We start from the raw sequence: 16456 nt of genomic DNA on the forward strand, positions 1-16456 counted from the left end.
GTTAATAACAGAAATATATAAACATTCCTAATTACAAAAGCTATTAATCTTTGATTTATTTAGAAACAAATAAAAGAAAATTAGGAAAAAAAAGAGAAGATTTTGCTAGTAACAACAGAAGATGTGATTTTTCTGCCTTGATTTGATTCTCTAATTCTATTTTTGTATAATAGGGATCAGATTGCATAGTCTTTGAGATAATATCAAAGTTAGAAACTAAATTAGGATTTAGGATCAAAAGCAAAGAATCGTGTTCAAATAATAATAATAATAAAAAAAAAAGAAATATAATATCATAAATTTATAACAATAAAAATAAAAAATATAACACAATTTTATAGGTTTTTACCATTCATAATATACTCAAAAGATCAAATTAAATACAGTATAGTATATGATAATATTCAGGTCTAAGTTTCAACAATATATAATAATATTTGTTAACAATAGCAAATTTATGTCTAGAATAAAAAAGAAAAAGATAAATACTTTAATTTTTTATTTTTTAAGAAAATTAAAATAACATTGCATTAATAAGCATTTTTGTTGAAACAACTTTTTCTAGTTTTTGATAGGATTTTATTAATTCTTGACCAACGTTCCGATTCTTTGCCCGCTTTTCCTCCAAACTAGTTCTGTCATTCATTTGAACCGGACACTTAATCATATGACTAATTAATTTTTGGTCTAATTGGTCGGTTCGTTTTGCATTTTCAGGGCATTATACAAACAATTTTAAGTTATAACGTGTAACCTAAAAACAAGTTAAAATTGATACAACAGTCATTATTTCTTGAAGATAGTTCTAAATAAATTCAAGTCACAACGTCTCGTTAATTACTAAATCTATATATATACATCATTTTCTGTTCAAATATCAAGTTACAAGGTAGGATAAATCATATCATAAAATTACTGTATTGTTAAGATTAACGCTTTCAAAACTTACCTATAAAAAAAAACGCTTTCAAAATTATTTCTGGTCTTGTTTCCTTGAGGTTCTTGACTTTTGAGGGGTTGAGATGTTTATCTATACAGCGTGGCATAGATATCATATGGCCTCTAGGAACCTTCATTTTCTAATTGGCACTGTAGTTCCTGTTATATTATAAGCCTAAGGATTATACTGCTAATTATAAATTGGAGAATTAAACACATGCTACGTCAATATAAAATTATTTACATGCGCTTACAATAATGTAAGTTTATTAATTTGTAACTTGTTCCCGGAACTATAAATACCTCGTCTTTTTGGAATTAATTTAAGAAAGTAGGATGTCGATTAAAGCTAAGTTGTAAATAGATTAGAGTTAGAATGTAAATAAAATAAAATCTCTTATTTTTTTATTTCTTTTTTCGTATCATATTATATTACTTATACATATATTATTTTTCTTTTCACTAATTAAGTATTGAATAACATTTTAAAATATGTATATATATATATATATATATATATATATATATATATTAAAAAATATAAATATTATAAATAATATTATAATGTAATAAAAAGAAAGATAAAGAAAAATAATAAGTATCAAATAGATATTAGAAAAAATTGAATGTCCAAATATCATAGTCATATATAGTAGAAAAGCAAGATGCACTCTTCTGGGCATGCAACGATAATTCACTTTCTGGCATATATAAAGGACTGCGAAAATGGGTTGCATGGAATTCTTTTTTCTGCACACATAACTTTCAGTACTTGCATGTCTTCCGAACGAGATTCCATTGACACAAAATCTTAAAACAAAAATAATAAAAAAAAAGAGATGAAAATGTTGGACCAACTTAACAAGCTTTGTCAACAACACAATTGAGTGGCCCAGCATTGAGAGTTAATAAGGGCACCATAGATGCCTGGGCCGCGATAAAACTTTGAGCAGCTGAATATATTGGCGTGCAACTTCCATACCCAGATGGCACAAAATAAGCACCGTTTATAAATTCATCCCGAAAACTCCTCCATTTCCAATTGTTCCACTTTTCACTACTTTCCCTCTTGGTAACCTGTCATCAACAAATGAACCACCCTTAGTATATATAATATTATATTTATATCCTTAATCTGTTATTAACTTACATTACAATCTATATAAAGTCCTCGTGCTCTTAATTACTTTATTTTAATTCCTTTTTTAATAACCTGTTTTGCAGCAGAATCATTTGAAGCCGTAAAATAGTTCCCTTCACTAAAAATGGTAGGGTCGGCACTGCCACCAATGGCATACATGAGCCACTCGTCATACAGGTTGTTGACTACATGGGCATAACCAAATCTCACCCTGCATGTCATCAATATAAATAAGTAAATATGAAAATACTCACTGTCTTTCTAACCCACATACTCTTACCTTGGCATTCTTTCTATTAAGCCACTGGCAAAGCGGTTGAAAGCTACTGTTACCCTCATTACTTTATCCGCGGTGTATTCATCGCTGTGTCCTAGCAGCATCACCTACCAAGAGTCTATTTATTAACATTTTAACCTAATCAGAAGAAGACCAATCTAATGAGGTAAATTAGCTCCCAAGAATGGACTGAATAAATGGTATATATTATCATGAAAAGAAAGGTTAAAAAAAAGTCTAACTGAATTGGTGGAATACAATACTTAATACTTATACTTACTTTAGTTGTTGTAAATTTCTTAGTATCGATTTCTATGGATAAAAAAGAAGTTTATATATGATTTTCATTGCTTACTTTGTCGTGCTGGGTGAAGTAATTGTTAGAGATGGTGACAGCAGTTGAGGCATGAATAACATCAATGAGACCATCGGTGCAACGAGCCAAAAAGCAATGGTCAATCCATACATTAGAGGAAGCAAATATGCTAATGGCATCTCCATCAGACCCTTCACGATACCCAACATGCTCAGGACTACTCCTCACCATGCCACCCTTTCCCGGTTCACAATCATGAATACTAATTCCATGCACTATGACATGGCTAACACCTTGTATCGTAATGCAAGCCCCATTTGCAATCTCCACTTTGGCTCCTCTCCCATCAATGGTCTTGTAGCTATTCACCATAAGCTCGTTCTTGAGCCTAATATCCATGTCCTTGGCGAAGGTTATCCAAAGGGGTTCTGTTTGGATTGCACCATAACGGAGTGTGCCTGGTTTTGGGTCCACAGGGTCATCAGAAGGGTCAGTGACTTCGTATATATCACCAAACTTTCCTCCAATGGCTTCTTTGCCAAAGCCAATTGCACAATCTGCCAAGGCTTTGCGGTTTGAAGCCCAATTTGTTTTGGCTCGCCAACATGAGTCTATTGTGTTCATGATGACAACATCCTCAGGAGTTTTGTTGATATAGCTTGAAATAGGAGAGAGAGCGTTGAACTCCTTTGTTGAATCTCTATTCGGTGTTGAAGCTAAGGCAGGTACTAGAAAGTACAAAGTTACTAGAAGAGTGGTTAGAGTTGCCATTGCTTGTGGGTTTGAGTCTCCAAATGGTTGAAGGGGTTATATATTATAGATACCAAATAGAGGACTAGTAGAGAAGGTGGTGCACACGATTGGTGAAGGGTATGCTGTGAAATGTTTCAGAGTTACTTGTCAAGAAATAATTGGTGTACATTGGCCAACAAAGACGTGGGTCGGTTGACTCTAGATGATTGTAATCTACGCATCTTGTCTATATAGTTACGAAACAGCGACCATAAACTCATTCATGAATCATGTGTATCGATGATTTTAGAATCAAAATGACCAATTCAACGGATGGGGTTATGTTGCAGGAAAATATATAGTAGTTAGTGGTGGACAGTATAGGATCAAACATGCTCACCATATACACAATAAATAAACAAAATATATCCTGGACAGGTTAACATCATAGTAGCATTTTCTTGGGACAAAATCAAATGATTAGAGGTAAGAAATTGATGAAATATATTGGATGGTGCCTTGGTTTACAACTTTATGTTCAATTTGGTTATACCTTAATAAAAATATTATTTTTAGGCTTGTGCATCTTGTTTAATTGTGGAATTTAATGATTATGTATTAACTGTTATTAAATTATAAATTATTATTATAATTTTTAAGATAATTATTATAAAAATTAATAAATTTATTGTATATAATAATATATAATTGGATAAAAGCATAAAATTATGATACATTATCCGTCTATAGTATTTCCCCCCCCTCTAAATTGCGCTCATGGTCTCGGATCCCATCCAATGTAGGTGACTCGGTGGTTCTGTTTCTATTTCAAATTAATTGGTATACATTTCCGCGTGCCCCTTGTTATGTATGGAAATCCTTTGTATTGTAACTATTAAATTGTGAAGATGCCCAGGGGATTCTTGTGTATAATGGTTGGAGTACTCTTTTACTCCAATAGATTTGTTTTTCATGACAAAAAAGATAGTAACAGCACAACTTATAAATATGTCAAATTAATTGATTTAATTTATTCAACTACAATGAAAAAATCATATGTAGTTAAATACAGGATGTACTGAAATTATCATACAACTGCAAGGATCATATAAATATAATATATATCATCCTATAATGATCACTTGCGCTCGCTTATTTAGTCACATACAACAAATTGATTATATTGTTTTGGACCAATATATCTTCAATTCAATAAATATATACCAAATAATCAAAACTAATTAATTAATTATTGGCACTCGTTCGGAGTTCTTGTCCTCTCTGATTCCTTCACGCATAGCTGCACAAACCAAAAACGCATGCATCCCCTTTGTTGCACTTGTTGCCACATTTTCCGCAATGGTGTTTGTCAAACATAGGATTCACACACTTACCTTTGCAACACACTTGGGAGTACTTGCACCTCTTACCACACATGCCACAGTTGTTTCTGTCATTTGACACATTCACACATTTTCTCTTGCAACAATCAGGCCCTTCGCTGCCCTTAGCACGACAAACTCTAGGGTATTTATCACAAGTCATGGCTCCACCTCCACGTACATTTTTATGGCCACGGAGGCCTTTGGAGCCTCTTAGAGAGGCTAATACTTCACTTTCAGAAGATGGGGTTGCATGGTTTTGAGTATAATTGTGGTTTTTAACATAAGTGAGGAATGGTGATTCTTTCTTTTCGGAATCAGCAATGACCAAAGCCATTAGCATGGTTACAAGGAAGAGTACTATCTGAAGGGATTTCATTTCGAAGTTGAATGATTTTGTGTTGGAGTGAAATGAAGGGTGCTTGGATATGGCTATATATATATAGAAGGAATAGTGGAGGTTGCTGAAGGAAATTCAACGAGCTTAAGGTAATAGTATAAACTGGAAAGCTTCAAATAGTGTGCTAGTGGAGCGGTCTAATTCAACAGCTAGCTAATTTATGTGTGGTAAAGTAACGAAATTAGATAGGATTTTATTACAAGTTCTAAATACGTGGAAAAGAAATGTGAAATTTCTAGCAAATGAGATAAGGAATCGCGCGTTATTTGTGTTGTTATGCGTATCGTGATTCATACTTATATTCTATGCAAAGACGGGCTGAGGATATGCGCTTTAAATTTGTTTATGATAATGAATAATATGACAAGTATTCACGTGGTCCAATCTTTCTAGTGAGATTAATAAGTGCCGCACGGAACATTTAATTGCTTGTGCAAAAGTATTAAGGAAACGCGGTTTTTCCTGAAATAAACCAGAAAATCTGAAAATCCGTTACAGAGGCATTGTTATGCTCTTTCCTTCCCTCTGACTTTTTAGTTTTAAAAAATAAAAATAACACAGCTAGCTAGTCAACAATCAGCCCGAGTCTAAGATATTTTAGGGTAATATACAATACTCAAAATTTAGGGGTTAAATTTATTGGTCCGCCTTGGAATTCAATTTTGTTCATGTCAACTAAATCAAAAAGTAAGTTTAAAAATCATCTTTTAATCTTTTTAATATTTGAGGGTGTCCCTCATTTGACAGTTATCAGAGATTAAAGTTATATGTTGTTAAAGTAAATTTTACCTTTTAAACAAAGTCTTTTTTTTACTGTATTTAATTTTTTTTTACATTATTCAAAACAAAGTTTTTCTTCTCACATAAAAAACAAAGTTTTTCTTTTACATATATGATGAAAAATAAACCATAGTCAACATGTTTGAAAGACTATCATTGATAAAAAAAAAAAAAAAGTCCTTTTTTAATGTTACAAAAGCCATCTTGACAACGTCTTATGTCCCCCATTAACATGAAAAAATATTGGCACTAACTTTTTGAAGCAGGTATATTTGAAATTTATATTCGTCTCATTGCTATTAATAATATTGTTGTATAAAATCATATACGTAATTTACTAAAGTAGGCTTAGTAGTAAAAAATTAAAATATTTATACGAGATTCGATGTTTGAATTTCATTTATCTTCTGTCAAAAAAAAAACTATTGTTATCTTTGTAATTTGTAATAATTAAAAAAAGAAAGAAATGCATATATTCTTGCTGTATTCGTTTTTTTGTTGGTGTTAATACTTGTTGTATTCATTTATTTATACAATAGACCAAATTAACAGTTAATCTTGAATAATACATTATTAGACCAAAACAGTATAATAATAACATTGTTATTATCATTATTTTATTAATTTTTATAACATTTTGAGATTATGTATTTATTAATTTATTTAAAATTCTTAAACTTGTTAGTCTACATATGAATATTAATTTGCCCATTAATTTGTTTAAATGTGTGTTTATAACTTTATATTTAATGAGTTTTACTATAATTTTTTTTTGTATAATGATGATAACGAACATTGAACCTAAGAGAACTCTAATTGATAAAAAAAACCCTAAGAGAACCCTCTTCACAGCCAATTCAACCCTTTAGTGTTTAGTGAGTTAAATAAAAGAAAGTTTTAAATAGACTATTGGATACTCTTTTTTTATCTGTAAAAATTGAACAATATCAAAAAATTTACAATAACTTACATGCCCCATACTCAATTAATTAAGCATTTGGTTAATTAGCCTGATTTTTAAAATAATCTGGCAAAATTTTCAAAAACACCTATACATGTTAAATAAATAGACTGGACTTGAGCATTTAATTTGAAAAGGAAACCAGATTTTTGTTTTGTAAACCTAATCTAACTGGCTTAATTCACTTCCATGATCTCACTGATTGCTTTAATTAATTTGCCGTTTATGTTTAGATTTTTTTATATTAGAATGTCATATTCTTTACGGATTGAGCCAAGAGATTTTTATTAGGAGCTCCACGTTTAATTAAGAGAAATATATTAGTATTTTATTATATCAATGAAAGTGTCCCACATAAACCTATTACTTTGAAATGTATTCAATAAAGTAGGAGTTAATAATAATAGCTTACAAATGGTATTACTCAGAACTGGAAAGTGTCAGTGATCACTAGATTCGAAATGTGTAACTAATATCTTAGTTGAGTATTTTTTTATATCATATTTTCATATTGTTGCCCCTATTAATTATGGATTCCTCGTTGCTGCGTATGTAAGAATAAATATTTCTATAAAAATAAGGAACATGTATACTTATTTATTTCATATAAACAACCAATTCTATACCAAAAAGATATAAACAACCAATTACAAAGTTATTAATTATTCTTACCAATCAAGTAATCAATTAATAGAATAAATTATAATATAACTAGCAGCTCTCCTCAATTTGTTGATAGCTGCTTTATTGATCACAATTCAGCTCTTTTTTTTATGTTTCCAAATTCTATGCATAGCTGCACATCCCCAAAACACAAGAACCTTTGGCATTGCACTTGTTGCCACATTTCCCGCAATGCTTCTCGTTGGTTTTAGGGTTCACGCACTTGCCTTGGCAGCATATCTTTCCGAAGCTGCATTTCTTTCCACACCTCCCACAGTTAAGTCTGTCTGTGGAAAAGTTGACACATTTGTTGCTGCAGCAATTAGGGCCTGCGCTGCCCTTAATAAGGCAAATTTTGGGGTTTTTGTCACAAGTCAACGCCACCCTTTTCTTGGAAAGGAACCGGCTTGTTCCTCGGAGAGACTTTGGTTCTTCAGTTTCCAATGATGTTGCTGAAAGCTGAGTAATGGCCAAAGCCATTAACAAGGCCACAAGAAAGAGGGTCTTCAAGGATTTCATTATATTATTTTTTTTGTGTTATAGGAAGATAGAAGAAGTTGAATGAACTAATATTTAAAGGGGTGTGGATGTTTTGATTGAGAAGAATAATGCTCCAAGTATTTATAGAAGAGGAGGTTCATGGAGTCTGACCTTTGCATAGATTACGTAGTGCATGAACTAATAATCCTACGTGTTTGTTGTTAGTTTATATTAGTGGAGTGGTCTAAATTAATCAACGAAGTTAGGCCTTTTTCGGCAAGAATTTCTTCAAACTTATACTATAACTATAAGTCTATAACTAATCAGTTGAAAATGGAGGAAGTGTCAAAAAAGAAACAACTATGCTAATTAAACGATAACTAAAATTGATTTAGTTGTATTAAGTTGATATCCTATTGAAGCCAGGTCGTATGTAAAGTCTTAAGACAACCAACTAGTCGTTTATAATTTATATGCAGTCTACGGAAATCAGAAAACCGTTACAGAACCACTATAGCTGTGCAGGCATTCCAATCGCCTAGTTTGACCTTTGTTTTATATATGTAGAAGTCCATGGTTAGGATTTGACTTCATATTTATTCAAGCCAACGTAAGTAACAAATTAATTTGGATAACATATTATTCTTATTTTTACATTTGAACTTTTTTTTTATTACATGGCTCACGCTATTTTCATGGGAGACTCTAGGGTAGCGTTTGTATAATATAATGTTCACTTGTTCAGAAAGGGTATAGCACGTGCAACTAATATTTAAAGATACCACTTAACATGTTGTGAATCTCTTATTTTTTCTTCTTCTGATTCCTGACGAAAGCCAACTTTACTATCGCTGTTTACTTTTTCATATTTTCATAGTTTCCGAAATATATGGTGGAAATTGGAAGCCAGTGTGAAAATTGATAATGTTTTTATTTTATTTTTGTTGCTAGGTAGGGTGGGAAAGATAAAAAGTGCTCATAGTACGTAATTATAGAATTCTTAAAGGATATTCTTTAAATTATTACCACTTGTAATCAAGTTTGCCTATATTTCAAAACTTATGTCTCTCTGAAGGTTGCTAAGATTAAAAGTTTTTCAGTCTGACTCCTCTTAGCTCATATATATAAAAGTTTGAGAATTTTATTGTTTAAATAAGCCATAAATTTTATTTAAACTTAGTAATAGGCTAATAGCACAAGAAATGTTGGCTTCAAAATATAACAATACGATGTGAGTTTAACCAATGCTGAGAGATAAAGACCGAACCCCAACCCACTTCAGAGAACAAGGTTATTATGATCACAAAGTACAAAAGCCCATCCCATAGCCTAAGTTGCCTAACAATATTAAATTGCCGTGACAACCTAAACATCATAGCACAACTGTGACAATATTGAAAGTGTGAAAACTCCAATCCCATCCCAATTTAATCCAGAATGGTAAAGTTGTTGTGATCTAACTTGGATGATATGATGACCACTATCCAACAATGTTGAGATGCGCCTCTTGGTTTAAAAAGAACAGAAACAGGGGAAGCAGAGGTTTTTTTTTGTCTAACAAAGCTTAAACGTAATCACATGCCTTAGGCTCCAAATCCCATCTTTGATGCAATTTATCATCTACATATTGAATAACAAATGCCAATGTGAGGGATCATTCATATATTATATATCATAGATATCAACCAAGGATGACAATATACTTCCCGATGAACGTAGTATACTAGGTATCATGCATTGATATCCCAATGTTAGGGATTATGCATATATTATACCCCATTATGTATACAATGTATTAAAGAATATTGTGTTGATAACTAATATAAGATTGCTTCTGTTAAGTTTGAGTCTTAAATAAATAATTAAAAGTTAAATATTTATAGTGATATTAAGTAGGATTTTTTTTTTATGAAAAATACTTATGCTTTATAAAAAAATATGTAATATATTAAGTAATAAAGATTTGAGATTTAAGTAGCTGTATATATAAAGAAAAAAGGAATAAAAGATGTCGTACATTATAGTAACTATTATTTTTTTACTATATTTTCTATGGATAATTTATTTTTCGACTATTTTTTAGTGTATTCTCTTTTTATTTTATATTTAAATCAAATTTTAATAATTTTTAAATATAAATATTAATAATTTTATATCATAATTTAAAATATTTGATATAAAATTTAAATCGTTTGTAATCCATATCCCACACAGAGACACATAATTTTAATTGCTTTAATATATTTTCGTGAAATTTATTAAATAATTCGAATTCATTGTTTAATTTTAGAAAATTACATGATTAAATAGGCATTAAATTTTTTGTTGACATAAGATTTTGTATGGAAGAGAAGAAATTAATTTTGATATAATTTTATTATAAATATTTTTACATTAACAATTTATTAAAACTACTTTAAATATAATTTTAAAGTTAATAATTATTAGCTACATGATTATTTATAATTAAATGAAATATTTATTAAATATTATTATCTTCTAATTAAATTCTTAAAGCAATTATTAAAATGGTTAGTAGCTTTTAATTATATCTTAATTCATGAATGCATGTCAACTATTGTTTGTTGGTTATTTTAATTACAAATAAGTACTATATATGAATATTTCAAAATTTATAAATTATTATTTAATCATAAATTACAAATGAATTTATTAAATTTCATAATAATTAAGTTAAAAGTGGCAACAAAAATTATTTATGACTTTTCTAGTATAATTGTTTTTTAGTCTAATAATACTTGTATAATAGAGTCGAGTAGTTGGGGCCCATGGCAACGTTTTCCATTTCCCAATAAGGTTTATATACGCGGAAGATCGGTGGTGACGGTGAGTGAGGCAAATGGCAGCATCGTCACAATCGCCGCCACTGAAGGCGGTGCTGGAGCGGAATGTGGAAGAGATTCGTGTAGTGGCGGCGAGCTCACCGTGAGGTATACGACGCCAGCCTCAGATGCTTCGGCGAGAACTACGTTCAGGAAATCCTTCATAAAGCACCACAGGTTACTTACTTACTTACTTCAAACTTCAATCTCATTATTAATCTCTTGCTTTTGGTATTCGCTCATCAATGCTTACATTCCTTTCTCAATTGCAGCTTCCCGACGACATCGAATGGCATTTAATCTAATCGGCAATTTGCAGAGCAACAAAGTCAAGCCTCTTATCGGTATTTCTACGACGCTGTTTACTTATTCTCTCAATTTCCTTCAATTAAGAGTTTAAAAATACTTCTTTGATTTAGAAACATGACCACACTTTTTTTCTAATTGCTGAATTTTGTTTTGTGTTCATATTTACAACATTATTAATTTGGGCTCACTGTTGAGGCGAGGTCAGGATTCTTATACGTTTTGTTTCATGTTTCACAGCTGCTGTTCCCAACCTTGCTTGTGTACAAACCGTGGATGATGAGAAGGTATTTTTTTTCTTCTTCGTAATTTGTTTTGGTTGACAAGGTATGTTTCATGTGCATGAGTACATATAAGGATGTAGATTTTACGTATATTTTAAATCTTTTAAGTGGGGGGAGGAAATAGAAAATCATGGAACTTGGAAATAGTTGTAACATAATAATGAGTTTCAGACAAGATTTTCGGATTTCACTTGCAAGGTAAATTGTTTTGTTTAATATGTGTGTGTGTGTGTGTGATGTTGAAAGCAGTCTTTAGGATAGGATGCATTGAAATGGTAACTTTGCAAATGGACTTTACATTCTAGAAGTAATTTCAGGCGTTGCCATTTGGTCAATCAGTTTTTTTGGGTTTGTGCAAGTAAAATTATATTACATGTAATCTTAACGCTTAAGTTCAATTATTTCCCATCAGCATTTCATTTTTTATATCAATTTCTTTAGAATTCTGTTCTATGAAGTAAAATTTAATTTCAATTTTAAAAATGTTACAGAAAATAGTTTACACCTAAAATGTGCTGTTAAACAAGATATTTTAATTTAGTGCATGCATGATCTTTAGTATCTTTTCCTATTCTATTGCAAATGGTGCACTGATCATCATCTGTTTTTTTTTTTAATGTTTTTTGCTTTTTTCTTTTCTCTTTTTGGCTGGCAGATAGCAAATCTTCTTGATCGTGCTGTAGAAAATGTTGGCAGGAAATCATTGAAGGTTTTTGTTCAAGTGAATACAAGCGGAGAAACATGTATGTTGCACTTGACAAAGTTGCCAACCATTGCACTAATCACTATCTGCAGTATCTTAATAAAGTTGACTTGGTTGTGTTTGATTATCAGCCCAATTTTTTTTTAACAAGGGTTCTATATAATAGATTAATGTGAAAATAGCTTCAAAATCACAAGAAAATATAGATCCCAATTCTTTTATTGCAAATATGTCTACAAAATCATTGATTACAAGTTTTACAACATCTTAGATTCATACCTAAATATGTAACCTATATTTTTTAGAATGATTGCTTGACTTCTGGTTTACAATCTGATCCTTAGATATTTGCCATTTGTTTCTGTCCCATTATAAAACAGTTGTCAATATTTTCAGTTTATTATCGCAAGAATAACATATGACTGCTATTTTATTGCAGCCAAATTTGGCGTTGAACCAGCTCAGTGGGTGGATCTTGTAAAACATATTACAAACTGCCCAAACCTTGAGTTTTGTGGCCTAATGACAATTGGCATGCTGGATTATTCATCCACCCCAGAAAACTTTAAGGTGGCGACTATACATTTTGGACATAATTTATTGCTCTTTTCGGGACTTCCTATTTAGTCTTCTAGATAGTTCCCCAAACTAAACATTCTTTTGTACTCCCCAGACGTTCTCCAATTGCAGAAGTGAAGTTTGTAAAGCACTTGGATTATTAGAAACACAATGTGAGCTGCCTATGGGCATGACTGGAGACTTTGAGCAAGCTGTAAGGAATAATTTTTTCCCATGGAAAATAGTTGGCGTACACTGAAGGAATAAGTATTGTGATTTGTCATAATATTTTTTAACCAGCTAACTCTAATTTTGAAGATTGAGATGGGAAGTACAAATGTTAGAAATGGAACTGCCATATTTGGATCCCGAGAATACCCACCGAAAGAAGAGGAGTAGTTATCCTCATTTTGCAGTCTTGTTTGTGTTGGTATATTGGTGCTTAGATTCGCATATCAAAGTCAGAGCAGCATGAGCAAATTATTTCAGTTGGAAATAAGTATATTCTTGAGCATGACTGATGGTGGTAGTCAATAAGCTACGGGAGAGCTGTGTATTCGGAATAATCTGAGACTGAATATTGTAGACATTTCTGTCAAACATAAAACCAACCTATTCAACTGAAGCTGAACCAAGAGAATTTGAAAGAATAATGATCTACAGCACCTATAAAAAGAAAATTTATTAAAGATAACGAATCTGATTCACGTGTTTTTTATTGTTGAATTTGAATTTGTGCTTATCACATTTGAACTAATATTGTTGAGATAATTTTTTTACAATTTGAAAAAGGTTAAGAACACAAACACTATCTTGAACATTCTTTTTTTATTGGTTGAAATTTATTGAAAATTGTAAATTTTGATGGATCACATGTCTTATTCTTAACACTCTTCTCCCTGTCATTTTATGTTTCACATGGGATTCACTTTAGTTCTAAACAACAATCATTGTCGGAATTCTCATTCTATGTTGCACACTTGATGTGGTATGTACGTTGTCTCAGGGCAACAAATTTTTTTCAATCTAACTATTACCACTTTTTATACCAATCAACACTTGCAAACAAAAGCATGGAGAATCATTTTGCTGTATACCAATTATGAATCATTTTGGCTTGGATTCACAATTTTTTTGGGGTACAGAAATCACAAATTTTAGGAATTAATTTTATTTATAAATTACGTTTCATTTTACAAGAGTTATAAAATCAGAATTGATTTAGTTTTGGGTTAGATCAATGGACATGAGCAGAGTGTATAAACCCTTTTACGTTTTAGCTATCTACATAAAGGGATTTTAAAACAATTTATGCCCTGAGTCACTGGTATTCAAGCTTAGCTTAGCACTTAGCAGCATAAGGAATGGATCATGTTTTCATACAAACCAAAGCAGAGTCCAAGTGGCCTAAAACGTTGTGTTGTCTCACTACCACATCCAGCCACCACCAATTCAGTCAATGCCACTATCAACCACCATTCAACCCAAGGTGCACACCACCAAGTTCTTGCCACCTATGCATCTATGCTCAAAACCCATGTCCCTTCTGACGCCTACACTTTCCCCAGTCTTCTCAAAGCATGCTCTTCTCTAAACCTCTTTTCCCTCGGTCTTACCCTCCATCAACGCATCCTCGTTAGTGGGTTGTCCCTCGATGCCTACATTGCCTCTTCTTTGATCAACTTCTACGCTAAATTTGGGTTTGCTGATGTTGCTCGTAAAGTGTTTGACTTTATGCCTGAGAGGAATGTTGTACCTTGGACCACCATTATTGGGTGCTACTCCCGCACCGGTCGTGTGCCTGAGGCCTTTTCTTTGTTTGATGAAATGCGTCGCCAGGGAATTCAACCCAGTAGTGTTACCGTATTGAGCTTGCTGTTTGGAGTTTCGGAGCTTGCTCACGTGCAGTGTTTGCATGGTTGTGCAATTTTGTATGGGTTTATGTCTGATATAAGCTTGTCAAATTCCATGCTGAATGTGTATGGGAAGTGTGGTAACATTGAGTATTCTAGGAAATTGTTTGATTACATGGATCACAGGGACCTGGTTTCATGGAATTCGTTGATCTCAGCCTATGCCCAGATTGGGGATATATGTGAAGTTTTGTTGCTTCTCAAGACAATGAGGTTACAAGGTTTTGAGGCTGACCCACAGACTTTTGGGTCCGTTTTATCTGTGGCTGCATCAAGGGGTGAGTTGAAATTGGGAAGGTGCTTGCATGGGCAGATTTTAAGAGCTGGTTTTTACTTGGATGCACATGTTGAAACATCATTGATTGTAATGTACTTAAAAGGTTGGAAAATTGACATTGCATTTAGAATGTTTGAAAGGAGTTCAGACAAGGATGTAGTTTTGTGGACAGCAATGATCTCAGGCCTTGTACAGAATGGGTCTGCAGACAAAGCACTAGCTGTTTTCCGTCAGATGTTAAAATTTGGAGTGAAGCCATCTACTGCTACTATGGCCAGTGTAATCACAGCTTGTGCACAACTAGGGTCTTATAATTTGGGGACATCGATCCTTGGTTACATATTAAGGCAGGAATTACCTTTGGATGTTGCTACTCAAAACTCTCTTGTTACCATGTATGCAAAGTGTGGTCACTTGGATCAGAGTTCCATTGTATTTGATATGATGAACAGAAGGGATTTGGTTTCCTGGAATGCTATGGTTACTGGATATGCTCAAAATGGCTATGTTTGTGAGGCCTTGTTCCTTTTTAATGAAATGAGGTCTGATAATCAAACACCTGATTCAATAACCATTGTCTCCCTCCTCCAAGGGTGTGCATCCACTGGACAACTACACTTAGGAAAATGGATCCACAGCTTTGTGATAAGAAATGGCCTTAGGCCTTGCATCTTGGTTGACACTTCTTTGGTAGACATGTACTGCAAATGTGGTGATTTGGATACTGCCCAAAGGTGTTTCAACCAGATGCCAAGCCATGATTTGGTCTCATGGAGTGCCATAATTGTGGGATGTGGTTATCATGGCAAAGGGGAGGCTGCATTGAGGTTTTACTCAAAGTTCCTGGAAAGTGGGATGAAACCGAACCATGTGATTTTCCTCTCAGTTCTATCTTCTTGTAGTCATAATGGACTAGTAGAGCAGGGCTTGAACATATACGAATCAATGACCAAAGATTTTGGGATTGCACCAGATCTTGAACACCATGCTTGTGTAGTAGATCTCCTCAGTCGTGCTGGGAGGGTAGAGGAGGCATATAACGTGTACAAGAAAAAGTTCCCAGATCCTGTACTTGATGTTTTAGGCATAATCCTTGATGCTTGTCGAGCAAATAATAATAATGAACTTGGTGATACAATTGCCAATGATATTCTCATGCTGAGGCCTATGGATGCTGGGAATTTTGTACAATTAGCACACTGCTATGCTTCAATAAACAAGTGGGAAGAAGTGGGTGAGGCATGGACCCATATGAGATCTCTTGGCTTGAAAAAAATTCCTGGCTGGAGCTTTATTGACATACATGGGACCATCACTACATTTTTCACAGACCACAACTCACACCCCCAGTTCCAAGAAATAGTTTGTACACTCAAAATTTTGAGAAAGGAAATGATCAAAATGGAGGAAGTGGAGATTTACCTTGAAAGCAGCCACATATCACAATAACATATGCTGAAATGTTAAATAGAAGTGTCCTGTGAGTTGCCGCAATGGTTTT

General features: G+C 32.7%; 4 protein-coding genes and 1 pseudogene across 4 annotated transcripts; 2 read left to right on the forward strand and 3 right to left on the reverse strand.

The window, feature by feature from the left end:
• Window positions 1–1576: 1576 nt before the first annotated feature.
• Window positions 1577–3444, reverse strand: LOC114367699 (putative pectate lyase 2). The gene is made up of 4 exons (XM_028324896.1): window positions 2713–3444; window positions 2361–2464; window positions 2153–2291; window positions 1577–2016 (listed from the first exon to the last, which is right to left on the reverse strand). Exons 1-4 carry the CDS (start codon window positions 3442–3444, stop codon window positions 1798–1800), a joined length of 1194 nt encoding a protein of 397 aa, XP_028180697.1. The 3' UTR covers window positions 1577–1797.
• A 1011-nt stretch (window positions 3445–4455) lies between these two features.
• On the reverse strand, window positions 4456–5316 carry LOC114425651 (stigma-specific STIG1-like protein 3). The gene has a single exon (XM_028392594.1). The coding sequence runs from the start codon at window positions 5164–5166 to the stop codon at window positions 4696–4698; it is 471 nt and encodes a 156-aa protein (XP_028248395.1). The 5' UTR covers window positions 5167–5316; the 3' UTR covers window positions 4456–4695.
• A 2189-nt stretch (window positions 5317–7505) lies between these two features.
• Window positions 7506–8172, reverse strand: LOC114425523 (stigma-specific STIG1-like protein 1). Its single transcript, XM_028392469.1, has one exon. The coding sequence runs from the start codon at window positions 8108–8110 to the stop codon at window positions 7715–7717; it is 396 nt and encodes a 131-aa protein (XP_028248270.1). The 5' UTR covers window positions 8111–8172; the 3' UTR covers window positions 7506–7714.
• Window positions 8173–10869: 2697 nt separating this feature from the next.
• Window positions 10870–13450, forward strand: LOC114425676 (annotated as a pseudogene).
• A 686-nt stretch (window positions 13451–14136) lies between these two features.
• Window positions 14137–16404, forward strand: LOC114367700 (pentatricopeptide repeat-containing protein At4g04370-like). Its single transcript, XM_028324897.1, has one exon. It carries the CDS (start codon window positions 14137–14139, stop codon window positions 16402–16404), a length of 2268 nt encoding a protein of 755 aa, XP_028180698.1.
• Window positions 16405–16456: the final 52 nt, after the last annotated feature.

Source organism: Glycine soja, chromosome 9 (assembly GCF_004193775.1).
Source record: "Glycine soja cultivar W05 chromosome 9, ASM419377v2, whole genome shotgun sequence".
Classification (NCBI taxonomy): Eukaryota; Viridiplantae; Streptophyta; class Magnoliopsida; order Fabales; family Fabaceae; genus Glycine; species Glycine soja.